This window comes from Carassius carassius, chromosome 20, assembly GCF_963082965.1.
Source record: "Carassius carassius chromosome 20, fCarCar2.1, whole genome shotgun sequence".
Taxonomy (NCBI): domain Eukaryota; kingdom Metazoa; phylum Chordata; class Actinopteri; order Cypriniformes; family Cyprinidae; genus Carassius; species Carassius carassius.
The window spans coordinates 4,776,226-4,794,884 of NC_081774.1; the positions used below are offsets into that span (position 1 = coordinate 4,776,226).

The 18,659-nt window shown below is 36.7% G+C and overlaps 1 protein-coding gene across 2 annotated transcripts in view; it reads left to right on the top strand.

Annotated features, from left to right (window-relative positions):
- Window positions 1-3,618: 3,618 nt before the first annotated feature.
- The window catches only part of LOC132096116 (paired box protein Pax-3-like), a 29,496-nt gene continuing 14,455 nt past the window's right edge, over window positions 3,619-18,659 (top strand). The window contains exons 1-4 of one of the 2 annotated variants that reach the window (XM_059501299.1): window positions 3,619-3,989; window positions 4,975-5,210; window positions 5,821-5,950; window positions 6,537-6,680. In XM_059501299.1, coding sequence (XP_059357282.1) covers window positions 3,905-3,989; window positions 4,975-5,210; window positions 5,821-5,950; window positions 6,537-6,680 — 595 coding nt within the window. In that variant the 5' untranslated portion in view covers window positions 3,619-3,904. The remainder of the gene's footprint in view (window positions 3,990-4,974; window positions 5,211-5,820; window positions 5,951-6,536; window positions 6,681-18,659) is intronic. The other variant, XM_059501301.1, reaches the window with a different exon arrangement.

Sequence of the window (18,659 nt, forward strand, 5' to 3'; positions counted from 1 at the left end):
TAATACGTTACTAATTTTACTTTAATTTTAGTGGGCTGAATACATCACTGTAAACTCGAATTTACAAGTATATTTGAGTTTACTTTGAAAACCTATGTGACCCTTATCTGGTTTGGAGCAAAGAGGCCATTTTACCTTTTACATGTGACCTTTGAAAACGAGAAAGGAACTTATAAATTCAAAAAAGATAAATTACGATCAGAAATGACCTACTTCTGAGAGTGAAAATCAAATCCGTATCTGGAGTCACTTCGCTTCTGTTTCAGTCTATCGCAGTCAGTCTCTCCTCACAGCTGAAACATTGTTCTTGAGTTTAATCATAATGACAGTTTTTTTTCTCTAGAGTTCTATGAAACACATCCCGGGGTTATTTGGTTTTAGAGTCTAAACTAAACCAGGGGCGCTTACATTTCTTCAGTGTGGCGTTTGCCTCTTTATTTATGATGTCTTTTCTTCCACCGATGTAGAAAATTTCTGACTTGGATTTTTCACTCCGAAATTGATTTGACACGGATATCCAGTATCCCTTTAAAGATAATCAAACTGAGTATCTCCTCATTCCGCATATATCCCCACTCACTTTATGACCATATCGAGTTACCACGAGCCTGTTGTAAGCAATAGACATTCTTCAATCTGAAAACATTATTATAGTGTTTATTGCACTGTAAGCGAGGGAAAAGAGCTCATGTTTGCCCGAAACATTTGTTCATAGCAGGGGTTTCTGAGATATGCAATGCAAAGAATTAATTAAAGTTTGTTGTGCCAATGCTATAAGATCCATCACCCCCCCTCTCTCTCTCTTCCTCACACACACACACACACACACACACACACACACACACACACACACACACACACACACACACACACACACACACACACACACACACACACACACACACAGAGCATTAGCAACCAGGCCAAAGGAGCAATTAGTACGCGGTCAGTTGCGCCAAAAGTGGTCTACCAATACAGTCACGAATACTTAAAAATTCATAAAAGTAATCAGGATGACTTTGTTAAATCAGAGGCTTAAAACAGCCAAATACATGTTCAGCACACGCTATCTTAACCTCATACGCAAAGTAGGTTGTATTATTATTAATGCAAACATGCGAAATAGTTTGGTCAGGAAATCGAAAATGCGCTTTAACTTTCAAATGAGTTGTTTTATAATTCAGTTCATGATTATGATTTATAACTATTAATCGACCTGACTACTAGGCTAACGAGATAGTTTTAAGGGGTCCGGTCACTTGGAAATAATCTTCAGATAGCAACCTTTTACTTTTGCACTTTTATATGTGTGCATGTATTTAATATAGCCCATAGCCTACTAAATAACTTTTTCGCCAGTTGTCTTTTCTTGAGACAGATTTCAGGGCACTATTAAACGATTCACAACCGAGGAAAGTCTAGAATCGGGTGATATTTGCGTGACTTAGATGAATTCTTCTTTAAACTTAGTTATAAAATTTGTGAAATATTATGAGTATAGGCTACTGCTTGAATGAAAGTCATCTCCCCAATGGGCTGGACAAGTTAAGTGTTCTTTGATCTGTAATAATAATAATAATAATATTGCTGAGGCTCAAGTTATTATTTTTTTATATATATTTTTTTTTGGAGAATATTAAGAAACACATGCGAGTCCTTTTTGTAGTGTGGTAGGCTGAATCAACTACAACAAACTTTTTCTTCCTCCTTTCATGTTGTTCTTTAAAAATGTTACATAATAAAATATAATCCAAAAATCTAAAATGATAATTATTATGTAATATGAATGTGAATATGCGGTAGCCTATAATAATTATTATAAATGTTTTATGGATTTTAGGGGTTTCGATAGATAGATAGATAGATAGATAGATAGATAGATAGATAGATAGATAGATAGATAGATAGATAGATAGATAGATAGATAGGGGTTTCGATAGATAGATAGATAGATAGATAGATAGATAGATAGATAGATAGATAGATAGATAGACAGACAGACAGACAGACAGACAGACAGACAGACAGACAGACAGATAGATAGATAGATAGATAGATAGATAGATAGATAGATAGATAGATAGATAGATAGATAGGTAGGTAGGTAGGTAGGTAGGTAGGTAGGTAGGTAGGTAGATAGATAGATAGATAGATAGATAGATAGATAGATAGATAGATAGATAGATAGATAGATAGATAGATAGAAATGTTATGAATCTCACTTGGGAAATTTCCAATAATCGGAATAATTCGAATAAACCGAAATATCACTTTTGATGTTTTGTCCCTCAGGCCAATCCGGCAGAAGCGGTCAGATGTCAATTAAAGTCAGGACGGGCTGCCGTGGCGCTGCTCTTGTTTTGAGGGCAGCCTGGCCTGTGGCGCTCGGGCTCCTCTCTCCACGCCGCTGCGCTAATCCGTTTATGGAGCACCTGGGACCGTGGACGGCAATAACATGCGCTTATCCGTCGCCGCCGCGAAACACGCACATCTGAGCACAGCAATGCGATAATGCCCACATCCCAGAGGACCAGAGGGACACTTTACCCCCTGATTGAACTGTCGACGTCTCTGGGTTGATAGATGACAGCCAGCGTGTATTTGTCATATTAGGAGATCAGACAAAAGCGGACGAGGACATTTCTCGTATTAAATTCAGATTATTTCAGTCTGTTTTGCAACATTTTTTTTATGATTTTATAATGCATTTGAATTAATTTTATACGTTCACAATGCGTTCTTTTGGTTGAACAGTTTTGCTGTTTGATTGAACAGGGTTCTCTCGGAATGAACGTGGGCCGTTTGACTGACGTGACTTTCTCAATGAGTTCCTTCAAAGAAAAGGAACTTCAGTGACTGCGGGGAACAGAGGAGGAGCATCTGAATGTGAGATGGAGAGAGTGAGGGAGAAAAGCGGAGTAATGCAAGAGAATGAGTGGGATGGATGACTATATTGAATGTCTCTGCGTTATAAATAACGCTTCTTCACAATTGTATTCGTCTCCACAGACAGCTTTTACGGCACTCTCGGCGTCATACCCTGCTGAGACCCCCGCGAGCTGCTCCTTTCATTCTGTAGAGACGCTACTGTCCACATGCATACAACAAATACCTCTGTACTGTGCAGCTTTTGGGTTTTTACGTGAAAGTTAGAGTTTGGAGAGCATGTTCAATACCAATAGCTATAATAGACGACGGTGGGCAAAATGCAGTTCCTGGAAGCTTCCCCACTCGTCCCAGGACATTTTGAATGTCTACCTCTGGCACTTTCATATAGACCTATATTGCCCATGTATGAGTTTAATAGGGATTCACTGATAAACACAAGACATCCAAACGACGTCCCCAGTCCACTGCACTGAACACAACTGAAATGTTTTCAATCACTTGAAGAAAACGTCAGTATTAACTTCCAGATTGTTCTCTGCTTCACCGTTAATGTCCGAGGGTGTTATCGGTGACACATCCCCTTGAACTCCCGAGGTCACGGCACAAGAAAGTTTAAGTATTTGGACCAATCAGAATGCCTTCTCAAGTCTTTAGACCCTCCCTCCTTGACCAATCACAGTCGTCGATCGGTAGAAGGAGCCAACAACTCAACAACTGATAAAATGTTTCGCCACTGATCACTGTTCCAATTCTCAACAACAAGTGTGTCAACAACAACGGAAGAACCTCAGATAGTTTTATCTTCCAAACTGCGTTGAGATGAACCACGATTGAAACCCTGGGCTTCCGTGATTAACTTCCGAGGATTGACTTTTGAAGTTGACTTTTCATTTTCAGCGGAAGACTTCATACTTTAGCAGTCCTCTGACACTTGACGATCAGCGCTTCTCTTTTGGATAACTTCAGTTTTTTCATCAAGTGTTCCGTGCAGACGTTTCTATCTTGCAGAGGAGATATGACCGCATTAGCGGGGGGCATTTCCAGGATGATGCGCCCCACGCCACCCCAAAACTACCCGAGAGGAGGCTATTCCTTGGAGGGTAAGGTGTTAGCATCTGTGGTTACGATGGAACAGCCAACGCTATCTCACGACCAATTTGTACGTATTTTACGAGTTAGCTAATTTATACGAATTCGTACGATTTTGTAAAATATGTACGAATTGCCGTGAGATGAGGCTGCAACAGCCTGAACTTAAATCAATTCAACATGTGGATTCGGTATAAGACATATCTGATCTATTGAATGTCAATAATCTAAATGGAGAAAGGGAATGACATTGAAATATTAAAATTTTATTATAAAAAATAAAGTTAACAAGCAGTGAAAACCTAGGTTTAATTATTTTGTGATGTGAAAAATTAAAGGCTAGCTCCCAATCACTTGGAATGCCTTTATTATTTCAATCTGAATCAAAACAAAACAACATGAACATATTTTTTTATTATATTTTAATGTTTCTAAACAATGAAACATGTATTCTAATTTAGTGAAGCTTATTTAATGCTAAGCTAGCATTTTGTAAAATAAAACTTTTCTATTAGCCTAAATGTTAGTTATTTTATAAAAATTTAAATAGGCTACAAATATATAATATAAAAAGTGTTCTGTCAACAAGTAGGATTTTTGCAAATGATTAAAAATGCGATAGCCTATTTTTGGTCTAATGGAAAAACTTTTTAGTAATTGTAGTAGGCTATTTAAATAAATAGTTATCATTTATTATTGTTAATATTAGTTTTATTGTTTTTGTGTTGTAGTTGTTTTGTATTTGTATAAGAAAGGAACATACAGCTGTCATGCTTGAATATATTTTCACTATTAACGAAACTTAAAGCAAATGCACAACTATTAGAGATGCAAGATGGGGGGTGGAGGACTTTGCAAACTCAGTTAAGTTTATGGCACCGTAAACTTAAAAGTGAGTGTGCGGTTATATATCTTTCTTTACAAAATATATTTTCACTTTGGTACAAGGAAATCGTCGTCAGTCATTGACACAACCCTTTCCCCTTCCTACTTCAGTCTCCACGCCGTTAGGTCAGGGCCGCGTGAACCAGCTCGGTGGAGTCTTCATAAACGGACGCCCTCTGCCCAATCACATCCGCCACAAGATAGTAGAGATGGCCCATCACGGGATACGACCGTGCGTCATCTCCCGACAGCTGCGCGTGTCGCACGGATGCGTGTCCAAAATTTTATGCAGGTACCAGGAGACGGGATCCATTCGGCCCGGTGCTATTGGTGGCAGCAAACCCAAGGTAGGACATCACCGAGGCTATTTCATGCCCTTCTAGAACTGAATTGTATTACAGAATTTATTAGAAAGTTCATTCATATGAAGTTTTGTAAATAAAATGTGTTTATCTTCACGACTAACTTATTATGCCCACATTTTTTTAAGCGTGTACAGAAGTTCAGCAAATAATTTCTACAATAAACAGTTTCCATTGTTTAGAATCATTTTATCTATTGTTTTTATTATCTTAAAACAATTATTTTAAGTTTTCACATCAGTCCATTTGTCCCTAAAGCACTAATGCATAGATGTTTCTTAAATAATTAGAAAATAAAAGTCCTTCCATGGCATCAGTCTGTGAAACCCTTATTTTTAAGAGATTTTTACACAAATATTTTTGCCTCGTTTACACATCTTATGACTGAAATGAAATAAACATATTATTGTGATAGCAATCCAGTGTAAATTAATTGTACAGAACTTAGTCGCATAATCATAACTAAATGGAAACAGACGTTTTTATCTGTATACATTCTTATAATAACCGTTTCTAGATATTTTGAAAGTTATCATAAAATGAAATAAATATATAAATATATATATAAATTATTATGTAACCATTGTAATGAAAGCAGAGCACAACTCCCGATTTGGAAAAGAAAATCGAAGAATACAAGAGAGAGAATCCAGGGATGTTCAGCTGGGAGATGCGGGATAAACTTCTGAAAGATGGGATCTGCGATCGAAATAACGTGCCCTCAGGTAGGCCTACTAAACTTTATCTGTCAATGTGTGCAGTTTAGTTTTTGTTTTTAAGATATTGCCTCCAACACCTGTTGCTTGGGGGGAAACAAAGGTGGCTTGTGACTTAAGCACTCCTATATATATATATATATATATATATATATATATATATATATATATATATATATATATATATATATATATATATATTCAATTCAAAATTGCTTCATTGGCATGACTGTAAATGATACAATATTTCCAAAGCTTAGTATACATGTACAAAAAGATAAAAAAAAAATATTATTACAATAATTATAATTAAATGAACATCACAGTAACAGAATGGAATATTATAACAGAACTATTAAACTGTAACAAATCACAATTTGTGAATATTTGAAACCAGTCTTTAACTAGAAACACACATGCATACTAAGTATCATTGTGGTGGACAGTATAGGCCTGTATATATTTAATAGAATATCGTTTTAAATGCCTCGTGGTGACGGACTGAAATGTTATGCTTGCACATTTTCAATTGTTTAAACATAAAGCAAGTGCAGTTCTGATGTCATTTGATGAAGCTTTCCATGTCTGTCCGCAGTGAGTTCCATCAGCCGCATGCTGCGCTGTAAATTCGGCGGAAACGGAGATGAAGATGAAGATGATGATGAAGTGGAAAAAAGGGAGATCGAAGAAAACGAAAGAAGAGCCAAACACAGCATCGACGGGATTCTCGGTGACAGATGTAAGTTCTGATGAGTTTGATATTTTTTTTAGCGCAATTGAGATGATTACAATGAGTTTACAGGTAGCCTATCTACAAAAGTTTTATTATAGCCTAGATAGAAAATATTTAGGCCTATATATATATATGTGTAGGTCATAAATGCATTCTTAACAATAACAACAGCAGCAATAATAATAATAATAATAATAATAAATGTTCTAATATTGAAAGCGAATGTTTGTTCTGTTAAGAAAATTTGTGGAAAAATACGTAGACTATAGGCCTACGTTAGAAATTTCGTAAATGTCATAAGCACATTTACATGTTATTTTTTTCCCAGTGAATATCGCTATTAATGTTTCAGAGTCGTGCAAATGCAAATTGCAAATGTCCACCAAATGCAAAATAGACTGATTTAGTAGGCCATATATATATATATATATATATATATATATATATATATATATATATATATATATATATATATATAGCGGTTTTTTGTGTCTTTCCTTAAACTTGTTGAAACTGAATTAAGGAGCATCAGAGATTAACCTCCTAAAACAACGTTCATGAAACTGTCCGAATCAGTAAATCAAACATTTGTCCAAGAATAGCGTTCACTAAAAGACGCTCCTGCGGTGCACAATCGGACACTTGAGGATGAACTTGGAAAACAAAAGCGAAAGAGTCCATGAGACTCACGCTTCAGTTTCCCCAGGACAAAGCTCGGCCTAGCAGTAGCTTGGTCCTGACAAAAGACTCCAAGCTTTTCAAAATTTGGAAATAAAGGAAGAAAAAACGGTATAACAAAAGACGCAGAGAGGACATTATGGACGGGCAATGAGAGATGAATTATTCAAGAATGACCGTGATCCCGAATCAGAAATATACATTTCGAGGCTTGAATAATGTGTCCAGTTTTAGCTAGATCGTGTCTTGGAATTTTCCCTTTAGCCTCCCAAAACGACGTCAACAATATATAATTTTAATATGTTTTAACGGTTAAGATTATTTAAGAATTAACACCTGTTGATTAGAGTGCAGGCTATGCATTTTCGAGACCATTAAAAATAAAGTGTCTCATTTAAATATTTGGATTTATGGAATTACTTGTTTGATTATTTCAAATAAAAACGTAAGCTAATAGGTCTAACTTTTTGGATTTTTATAAAGATCAAAATATTTACAGCCTTACATTTTCGTTAACATTTTCATAAAGGAAAGTCCAAACAAAAAGACTGACGTTTCAAATCAGTCTGTTACTTGTTTTTATGAATATGCTGTATAAACGTTTCAATCACAAATTTACCAATGAGCCGCGTTCACCTGCAGAGGTAACCATAGCAACATTGTTGCCGCTTTAGCACGAGTAGCTATTGCTCAACAGCGGCAAAACAAAGTAGCCTTCTCTCAGATTAATTTGTTCAATATATATATATATATATATATATATATATATATATATATATATATATATATATCTCACCGGTATATCATACATTTTTTATACTTAAAATTTTTCTTCTCTAAAATGCATTATGTTAATAGCTACAGCTAACATAGCTTACATTAGGCCTAGTGTTGCAAGAGACGATTAGCCCGCGAAAGTCGTTTAACAGTTTATACGCTAGATAGGCTAAAGTTTTTCGTCAAAATGTAATTACTGACACTCAAAAGTCAAAACAACTAAATAGCTACCACGAACATTTTTAACATCCAAGCAGCGGATAGCCTCGAGGCAGTACCTATTTTCCCAGTTGAATTGTATGTATTAAGTTGGAAATTGATACAGGCAGCGCGTTTTTTTTAACCCCCACCGGGATGAAATTCTTGCGCAGAGGAGTTTGTTCTGGATGTGAAGTGGAGAGAGAACCCTGAGCTGTGAGCGCGCTAGCTGGATCACCCCGCGTCATGGGCCGCGCTACAATTGGCGCATATTATACTCAGTCATTGCAATGAAAACCTTTTCTAGTAGATTAAATCGAGTCCTTTATTCGTCCCCACTTTCATCTGAGGACAAAAACCCGCCCCCTTCCTCTCCGCCCGGGGCGCGCATTCATTCCTCACTGCCCTTTTCCTTCTCTCTTCTCCAGCACCGCCATCACGAATACAGATCAGTTGATAATTAGTTTAACAAACGACTGTCGATATGTTGTTGTTCGGAGATGGCTGATTGATATGAACTTTTGAAACGCACAACACTGCAAAAGGCATGCTGCGTTAAAAAAAACTTGAGTAAACTAAAAATGGGTTGCCATTAGTTCAGCTCCACATTGTAGAGCTAGATTGATTTAGGATTGTTCATTGTTTCAGCTCAGACACTGATATAACTACATCGTATTTGCTTTTGAACACATACATAATGCTATATGATGTAAAACATGTATTTGTTCTACCATTCTTATTTAGCATACTTTTTCCATTTACATGAACTTCAGTAACATCAAAAAAGTATCGTTTTATCAGGAATATGGGGCTTTTTTAATCATAGATAAATATAGTGAGTTTCACATTGAGAAATTTCGCTGTCTTGATGAGTGTTTGTTGCAAGCTCCCAACATGCATTTCAGCACGATTGCATTATGGTGTTACAAAATGTTCTGCTATTTGCTGACTTTTTTGTGCTGTTTTGCTGTCATTGTTAATAGTTGTGTGATGGTCATTGAGCTTTTAAATGAGTGCAAGCAAATTAGGTCAAAGGAATTTTGCACATATTGAGACAGAATTCATCATGGCTTAGTTTTCATTCAGTAAGAACAATGTCTATAGTTAATATTCAAGACTACATTTTGTAGAGGATATTTTTTCAACATAATGAAATCAAGCTAAGAAATGAGAACATTAATCTATAGGCTCACTTTGACGTCAACATTTAGCAATATACACCAATTGATAAATAGTAATAATCCTCATATTTATTCATTCCACTAATACAGAACTCAAGGATAGGTTGTAATTCATAGTTTTAAGTTGATCACTGAAATTATTTGTGATTTTTTTGGCAGAAATGATTGTGAGTCAAATGGAAGGAAACAGAGATCTTATTAGAAGTTATTGATGAGTTATTTTTGATCAATGTCCCACAAATATTTTCCATCACATTTTTAGGCCTAAAGCATTAGATGGATTTTATGTTGTATTTGTGTACTTTTAAACCTGGACTTGCAACAGAATAACTTAGATGTCTATATCGGCATTGAAAAAAAGAAAAAGAAAGAAAGAACAAAACAGTGAATGAAAGAAAGGAAGCGCAAGGGGAAAGGAGAAAGGAAAACAGCCTTTTCAAAGCTCTGTTAATGTTTTGTTTTCCTAGAAGGATCCATCGCCTCTGGCTTTTATTCACATGTAGATGTGTCTACATCATAAAACTCAATGAGTCCTGATCTCCTTTGACGCACTATAAACTTCTCCTCTCTCCATTCACTCTCGTTCGTTTGTTTGCAGTGGGCTGATTCTGCGCTGGCTGTATTTCACTCTCTCCTCCCTGCTTGTGGGAGTTGTTGTTTTTTCCTATTCGGTGCTCAGTTAAAATCTCAAAAGGGTGTTTTCAGAATCAAGAGGGTGTTCTCTAGCCAAATATTGATTAAGTATGTGTTTGCTGAGTCTATAGTTGTCGGGTAAGAGGGGTGTGTTGGCTCTGGGCCCCTGCTCCTTCAAAACCTATTGTTGGGCCCCTTAAAGGCTTGAGAATGAGATCAAAGCAAAGGCCCCTTCAGATTTATTTTTCTGGGAAAAGCCAGTGTAGAGGACCATTGCTTACTAATACTGAAATGAGCAAACACCTCAAAAGATGTTTCTCAAAAACTGTTTGCTGAGGAAGCTCCGAACAAAAAGGTAGATTTTTTTTTTTTCGGTAGTATTTGTAATTTTTTTAAGTTTTAAGTTTTTTACTCAAATAAAAAGTGATAATTTATATGAAATTATGTTTTTCATCACTTTTCGTTTTCCCCTAGACTGTAAAATCTTAAACTTAAAATCAGTTTTTTTGGTATAAATTAATGTATATAGATTGGTTTAGAGATGTATATCTTTTTACTTAAAACCCCTTTTTTCTGTGTAAAATTATTGGATCAATCCAGGCTTCTCTCCTGTTTAGGTTGAAAGATAATGTTTAAATGAAAATAACAACAATATATATTTATGTCTATTCTTATATCTGTACTTCATCTGCCGGAACAAAAGCTAAAACTTTTCAAAGAAAGTTTTAAGAACGGCAAGGGATCGTTCTAGTGCCTGGAATCATTCTATGTGAATCGATTAAACTTATCCCACATCCCCTCCTTTTTCCTATACCATTAACTTTGGGAAAACTGACAATCCTCGAGCCTCATTTAGCTAATTAAAAGTAACTAAAGTCATCAAAGAGCCACGGCCCCTCTCTCACAGATTCTCATTCACGGCAGGCGAAAAAGAAAACTCAGAAATACAAACAGTCAAAGGGATCAAGTTTTTTTGAAAGGGAGTCCCGTGGAGGCCAATTGAATGAGCTTAGTGCTTTCAGACGTGCCATGGTGAACGCAGTCAACATGTAATAATTAGTTTCATTGAGCTGCATTCCAACAATCTGCTGCTTTTCTCCTGGGCTCATTGTCTCCCGGCAGGCCAATAGCCAGGAGGACAGAGAGAATCAAGCAGTGACAACACATGAAAGATTCAGCTGCTTTTGTCCTAGAGAGCAAGGAGGACTTTGTTTGTGTAAATAAAATAGGGCTTTTGCCTGCTTTGCTGAGTGGATACTCGCTCAATAGAAAATGGGGGAGAGAAAGCAAAAGATGCTCTGCAAATACAGACAGCTGTGTCACACAATAATAAACAGCTATGTTGGGGACAATTTATTTTTTTCACAACCGCATATGTACTCTGAGCAGTAAAGCCAGATGTACTCATTCAAAATTGGACCACAATTGGGCAACTCTAGCCCAATCTGGCTCTTGGGGGTCTAGTCTTGTATGTTTTATGAGGTCTGTCTCTCTGATCAATAAACAAGGGCTCTTCTCTCTTCTGGAATGTTCCTCAGTCATGATTCCGGGGCCCTGCGGGAATGGAGATGAGCAATCATCTGCCTTTTATTCAGCTGTTCCTCGAAACCTAACAATCTTCGCCCTTCTCTTTCCTTCTCTTGTTAAACACAGTGCAAGTTTATCGAGGTTACGGATAGCACAAGTTATCCGAACGACAGTCGAGTCTTTAGGGAGGTGATAAAGATGTGTGACGTTCTCAGAAGCGGCCTAGACCATGCCATGCGTCATTTCCAAATGATGTCATTCCATTCGATTTCAAAGACGCAAAGGAAGAAAACACACATGCACACGGTCGCACTGAGCTTATCTCCAAGAGAATGCCGCCTGTATGCTTAATTAGGTCGGCTTTATATGCTGGCACCAGCATTGTGATCCTCAAATATTAATTCAAAGAACAATTAATGAATGCAAACCATCTTTGAAGTGGGGGGTGCGGGGTCAAACCCGGACCAGCCCCTAGCGAGTGATGGACTCCTCTTCCACTCCTCTCTTCTCAAAGACAGTTTGAAGCGTCCAAAAGAAAAAGTGGGCAATAGAAGGTCAATGAGAATAGGGGATCCTCGCCGAATAGAGTGCTCTGTTTTCTTGCAAGTGTTTGCGTGAGTGAAACTCTGGCAAAGGAGCGATGAAAAGGAGGGTAAAGGAGAGGTCGAAGGTTTCAGGGGCCTTGCCATAAAGACTCACAATGAGGCAGTTAATTGAGAAGAGCTAGACGCCGTTGTCAATCACTTAACTTGAGGAACTTCACTTCTTAACTGCCAAAATATGTTGGTGAGAGAGGGAGAGAGAGAGAGAGAGAGAGAGAGAGAGAGAGAGAGAAATTATAGCAGAATCAAGACTAAAATCATGACTTTCACTCTCTATCTAGTTGTTCTGGAGCCTCATGACATCCAGCTTCTACAGTAGACCATTGTTAGCTCGCTTTCTCTACTACATTCAATTTAGACAAACAGAATCATAATTTCCAACTCCAACATGCAATTTATGATTTGTTTCAGACAGAATTCATTTGATTTTGGAGGATTTAGAGAAGGCTTACTGTTGGCATCAATTGGAACTTCAAACGTTTTCCAACTCTTGTGATTTTTATGAGTAAAATTGGCAAGGAAACACTGTCTAAGTGCCTTTTATTCATTTCATGATTAGTTGTGTAGGTTTGTGAATTTCATGTTTCATAACTGACCATTATGCTTCAGCATAGTCTTATAACTTTAGAATTGAAGGTTCTTCAATGTTTCTTAGAAGTGCTTTAGCTCAAACAAAATTAAGTCATGCTGATTCAATGGTTTTTTGGTATTTGATGTGAATTCCATCAGTTAATAGATTTAAAATTTAAAATTGGGTTCTCTTGGCATTAAGCTGTAGAACTCTGAATATATGAATATCTGAATCTGAATATATTTGTGTGTCTGAGTCAGGGCTGCAGGGCTTTGTATGGGGGCTGTCAGACTCTTATTTGTACCCCAGAGAGGGTAAGATGTGGCTGGGCAGGGTCAAGGGGGAGTCCTGGGTCAGTGGCTGTGCAAACTCCCTCTCTGTTGGAAGTGCGGGTTAAGATAATGTGTTTGTTCAGCGTGACAGGTAACAGTCTATGATGGCCAATAAATGCTTTGAAACTGAAGAAGACAAAGGAGAACTGGGTTTAAATGGTTTCATTATAGGTTTTAGGTGTTTCAAGAACTTTACATGTATTACCGAGCATCTGTGTCCACTGAAACATAGAAGAGATCATCCAGAAATGAGGATTCATCAAAATTCAGAAATGTAAAAAATCTGTAAATTTCTTTCTTTTCAAGTTAAAAAATATATATAAAAAAAATCCTAAAACAAGATCAATTTACATGAGAAGAAGTGCATAATAAATAAGATCATATTGAATGAAAGTATTTTTTATATGTTATCTTTTTCTTTTTAATTTAAACAACATCTTTAAATTATTCAATTATTTGTACATTTTATTTATAAATTTATAACAAGCATTTTATGCAGTGCAATGAGGTTTAGTTCTTTAGAGGTAGAAGTGACTATCAAAAAGGTGTTTTGTATGATGAGAGGTGAGATCTACACTTGTGGATTGTAACGGCAAATGTCACAGGATTTATTTTTTATGTCATTTTGTCAGCTTAGCATGTGACCCACTTGTCACAGTAATGGCTTACTCAATATGTGCATGCTTGGTAGGAAAGCATGAGTCAAGAACATGAATATAACGTGATGTCAATGTAATGAGTACTCATATATTTTGAAGCATGTGGTGTGTGTTCCCGCGGTGTGATCGCTGCGTGGGTTCTGCGTTTTGGCTTTGTCCCATTGTTAAGAGCGATTCCATGCTGCAACAGGCACCTCTGTACTGTTCAGACATGATAATGAGCAAAGCATGCAGGGAACCCATAATGCCTCAGCATCTCTTCTTTATGGTTCTTGTGTCGGTCTCCAAAAATGGATCTTAATGTATTTCTTTTTAACAGCCATAACAACAGTTTTGAACTCAATGGCCTCTTTTAAACCATCATTCAGTTTATTTTACTTTTATACTTTTTATTTATTCATTACACTACTGCTTTGGGTCAGTACGATTATATATATATATATATATATATATATATATATATATATATATATATATATATATATATAATTTTATTATTATTATTATTTTTACAAAATAAATACTTTTATTCAGCAAGGACACCTTACATTTTACAGTGAAGGCATTTGTAATGCTTAAGAATATCAGTTTTAAATAAATGCTGTTCTAGCTGAATTTTTTTTAATGTTCCTTGAGGATCAGATAAACATATAAGAATGATTTGTGAAGGATCATGTGACCCTGAAGACTGGATTAATGATGCTGAAAATTCAGCTTTGCATCACGTGAATAAATTGCATTTTGAATTGTGTTAAAATAGAAAGCAGGTATTTAAATTGTAATAATGTTTCAGATTTTTAGTGGTTTTACAGAATTTTTTATCAAATAGATGGAGCTTTGGTGAGCGTAAGAGGCTAACATTATTAAACACTTACTAACCCCAAACTTTTGATTACAAGTGTATATTGATATATTGATTTATCATATAGTGATATATATGATATGAGCAATTTCATGGCATTTTGATTTAGGTTTTATAACTTTTGGAGGGTGCATCTGACTCATTTGCACCCACACACCCCCTGATAGTACTATATATCAGTACCATGGTCACATTTGGCAGTTGGTTAGGCATGTATAGTTAACATCCAGAAAGTATCTCAAGGATGATGCTGTCCAAAAGTGTGTCCAAAATGTCCAGTCGCATTGTAGTCCACCTGCAAGGTTGAAAATGATCTTTTCTCATCTTTGTCTCTCTCTTTCTTCGTGTATCACTCTTTCTCTCTCGCTCGGTTTCTCTCGGGGCAGCTGCTGGGGTCGTGGCTCTTGAGCGAGTTGAGTGACTCCCTGCTCCTCCCTCTTAACAAAATGCCAACCCCAGATGGAGTCGTGATCGTTCCGTTAACCATTCTTCTCTCTACATCTGCTGGGATTCTATATACTCTTTAATTCACTCACCAGTGGCTGGCTGGGGCACGGGCTGAAAGGGCCAGCACTCCTCCACGCTGCAAATAAATGCTTCATTTGTCTCTTCTCTCTTTTGTTTTGTTTGGGGAACACATGTCACAAGCTCAATTACCCAGCCATTTAACAGCCCCTGAGGAGAAGACTCTCCCCTACCAGGAGCTATAAACTGCCCAGATGGTCGTCTGTGGACTCTGGTGCTCTCGCTCCAACATCCCTGTGTTTACTTTCACTTTATCTGCTCTCTTTGTTTTTGCGCGTCACAGTGTGTGTTGCGTTAGAGTTGCCAACCTGACTTTCCAGAAGAAAAATCACAAAAGATGGCTTTCAAATCTCAGTGGCTTCAGCAAATGGAGTTTCCAGGTTCCCAGATGTTTCTCCTGAGGAAAAACACTTAAGTAATCTCACGTGTTGCAGAAGAGACCTCAGAATGTTTCGTACTGTGCTCAGATTTGAGCAAAAAAATTCAGCATGAATGCAAATGTTTCTCATCAAATATAATCTGATTTATTTTATTTCTCTATGTTCTTCGTCTATGTCAGTAATTGACTCATTTCTGTCATTTTTAGAAATGTTAGGAGGAGACAAAGTTGATCCTTAAAGTGATAAGTCACCCAAAAACACAAAAGCTGTCATCATTTACTCAACCTCAGGTTGTTTCAAACCAATATGGCTTTTATGTGGAACATAAAAGAAGATATTTGTAGATTTTGTCTGCAATGGGTTCAAATGTTGCTTGGTTCCCAGCGTTCTTCAAAATGTCTTATTTTGTGTTCCGCAGAAGAAGGAAAGTTTGAAATGACATGAGGGTGAATAAATGATGTTAGAATGTTGTATTTGGGTGGAGTATCTCTTAAAATGAAACATTACTGAGAACTCAATCAAGTCTCTAGCAACCTTTGAGCAATAGCTTTCTTCTAGGTTTACAAATCCATCATTTTAAAGTCAACCAACTCTCTTGGAGTTTTGCACAAAGCTGCATTTGCTTTGCGTCATTTTGGCTTCTGTTTTTCAGCCTTCTCTGTTTCTCTGTGATTATGCTCGGAATTCACCACAACTTCTTTAACGTCCATCCAAATGCTACGGAGTTCATTCAGTAGAGCGCTCATCTCTCTCTCTCTCTCTCTCTCTCTCTCTCTCTCTCTATTTTCTCGAGTGCACTGATAAATACTGTGTGTAGCTGGCAGGCTGCAGGATTGTGGGGTTTGTCCTGCGTGTGAGAGGAATATAAATCTGATGTGTGAGCGAGAGGAATTAACGCTTACTAAATAACAATAGGCCTACATATATATATATATATATATATATATATATATATATAGCTGAGCTGATCATTTCACAATGTTTTTATACTTAAAGACACATTAAAGTAAAAACACTGTGTACAGTGTACAATGTAAATTATTTTCAACGTCTCAAATAAAACAAAGATAACTGGAGACAAGAAGGTTACTTTACAAGAGATACTATTTCAGCCTTTACTTAAAAAGTTTGAGTTTAATTCAATGTGTTACTTGCTGTTTCTTTGTAATTATTTGTAAAATGTATTAGGAATGTTTGAGTGAGAATTATTTTACCACCATCAGTCTGACAAAATTTCAATGCATTGATTAAAGAATTCTATTTTGATTTGAATTAATAATAAAAATGATTTATTATTTTAGTTAATTCAATAAAACTTCATTTTATTATATTATTATGTATATTATTTTCAGTTCCTCATTCAACTTGTGGCGTTAGATGGTCTCTCCAGTTACACTTTGTATATTTTTTTAAGTAAAAAAAAAATCATGAAATTTCATAATTTATTTTGTTAGAGCAAATATTTACACCCCTATTGCTTATCTTTGTTGTTTTACATTTATTTTTTAAATGTATTTCATTTGGATAATATCTTTACTGTTAGTGTTATGCAGATAAAGTGTTGCAGATGTTACTCGTCTTGCTTCATCAGTATTTCTCTCTGTCTCTTTTTCTTGGTGCAACACATCACTCATTGTTTTAATCACAATTTTGACGATGAAAGACAAAACCTCAGTCCAAAAGTCAAAGAGATGCAGAGTAGATGAGCGTAAGGGAGAGAGGATGGATGGGAAAAGCGGTTGGTGGTGTATTGGGACAGGTATGCTGTGGGAAGTGGCCACAGTATGAGATTCCTGTCCTGCTGAAATTCTGATGGACAGCAACTCAGAGTCTGTTGCTCTCGCCGTTTTCCCACATTTCCAGATTAAAAATAATTTTCTGACATTTATTGATCTCCCTATGGGAGATTTCAAGCTTTTGGTTATTCAGGTGAATGAAATTGCATGCTTTTTTCAGTTTTTTTAATGCTTTGATATTCTAAATTATTAAAATCCTGTTTTTTTTTTAATGGGAAATATGCAATGCAATTTCTCTCAATTTCTGTATCGTTATGATTATCAGAGTGAATCTGATTCATGTTAAATCAATGCTTGATGCTGTTTGTTGAAATCCCATGTCTGTGAAGTTCAAAATCCCGGGAAAATCACAGAATGATACATTTGAGTGAGAAGCGTCAGTTTAGCATACGTCAATGCTGTAAATGGACATGATGGACAAGACCGTGAATGACAATCATCTTAAACTAGGATTGCTATTCCCACAGACCCCTCACTAGTCACTAAACTAGTCCCCCAGGTGCCACTGAGCGATCTGCCCCCTCTTCTTCTTCTTTTTTTCCCCCTAACTCTCTCCGTATTGCTCTTTCGCCATCAACCCCCTCCACCTCCACCTCTGTAACCCCCTGGCCGTGGAGGAGGAAGGGTTCGGGGGCGGCCCCCCGCTGTTCCCCTGTGGAGCCCCCATTGCCCTGCATCCAGCCCTCATTGTGCCCACCTCCCCCCCGCCCCCTGCCAGGCAGGTGACAGGGGCCTCAATGCTGCCCGGACCGAGCTCATGGAACCTACAGATGGAGCGTGGAAATCAGACTCCAAAGAGCTCAGTCACCATTCTCACTAAACAGGCCAACAAAAGACTGCCAAATAACTCCCCAAAAGAGATGGAGTGAGTGAGAGAGGGAGCGCGAGAGAAAGAAAGACCCATATGCAACAGTGTCATTTACAGATTATTGACTTTTTTTGCAGCAGTAATGCTACAAACTCCAAGCAGTTAAGACAGCATGTGACCCACTTGTAGAAAGCAGAAAGACTGACTTACTCTTTTATTTTATTTTATTTAGCTTTTTTGCAGCCAAATTATGCATGATAGGTTTTTTTATTTTTGTTTATTGTATTTATTTTAAGTTTTTTATCTTATTTGTTTTTATATTTGTATTTTTGTGTTTAATTTATTATTATTATTATTATTATTTGACTTTTTGCTGGAATTAATGGAAATGCTGGCTTATTTATTATTTAAATGTATTTATTAATTTTATTTACTTTAATTACTTCTTATTTATTT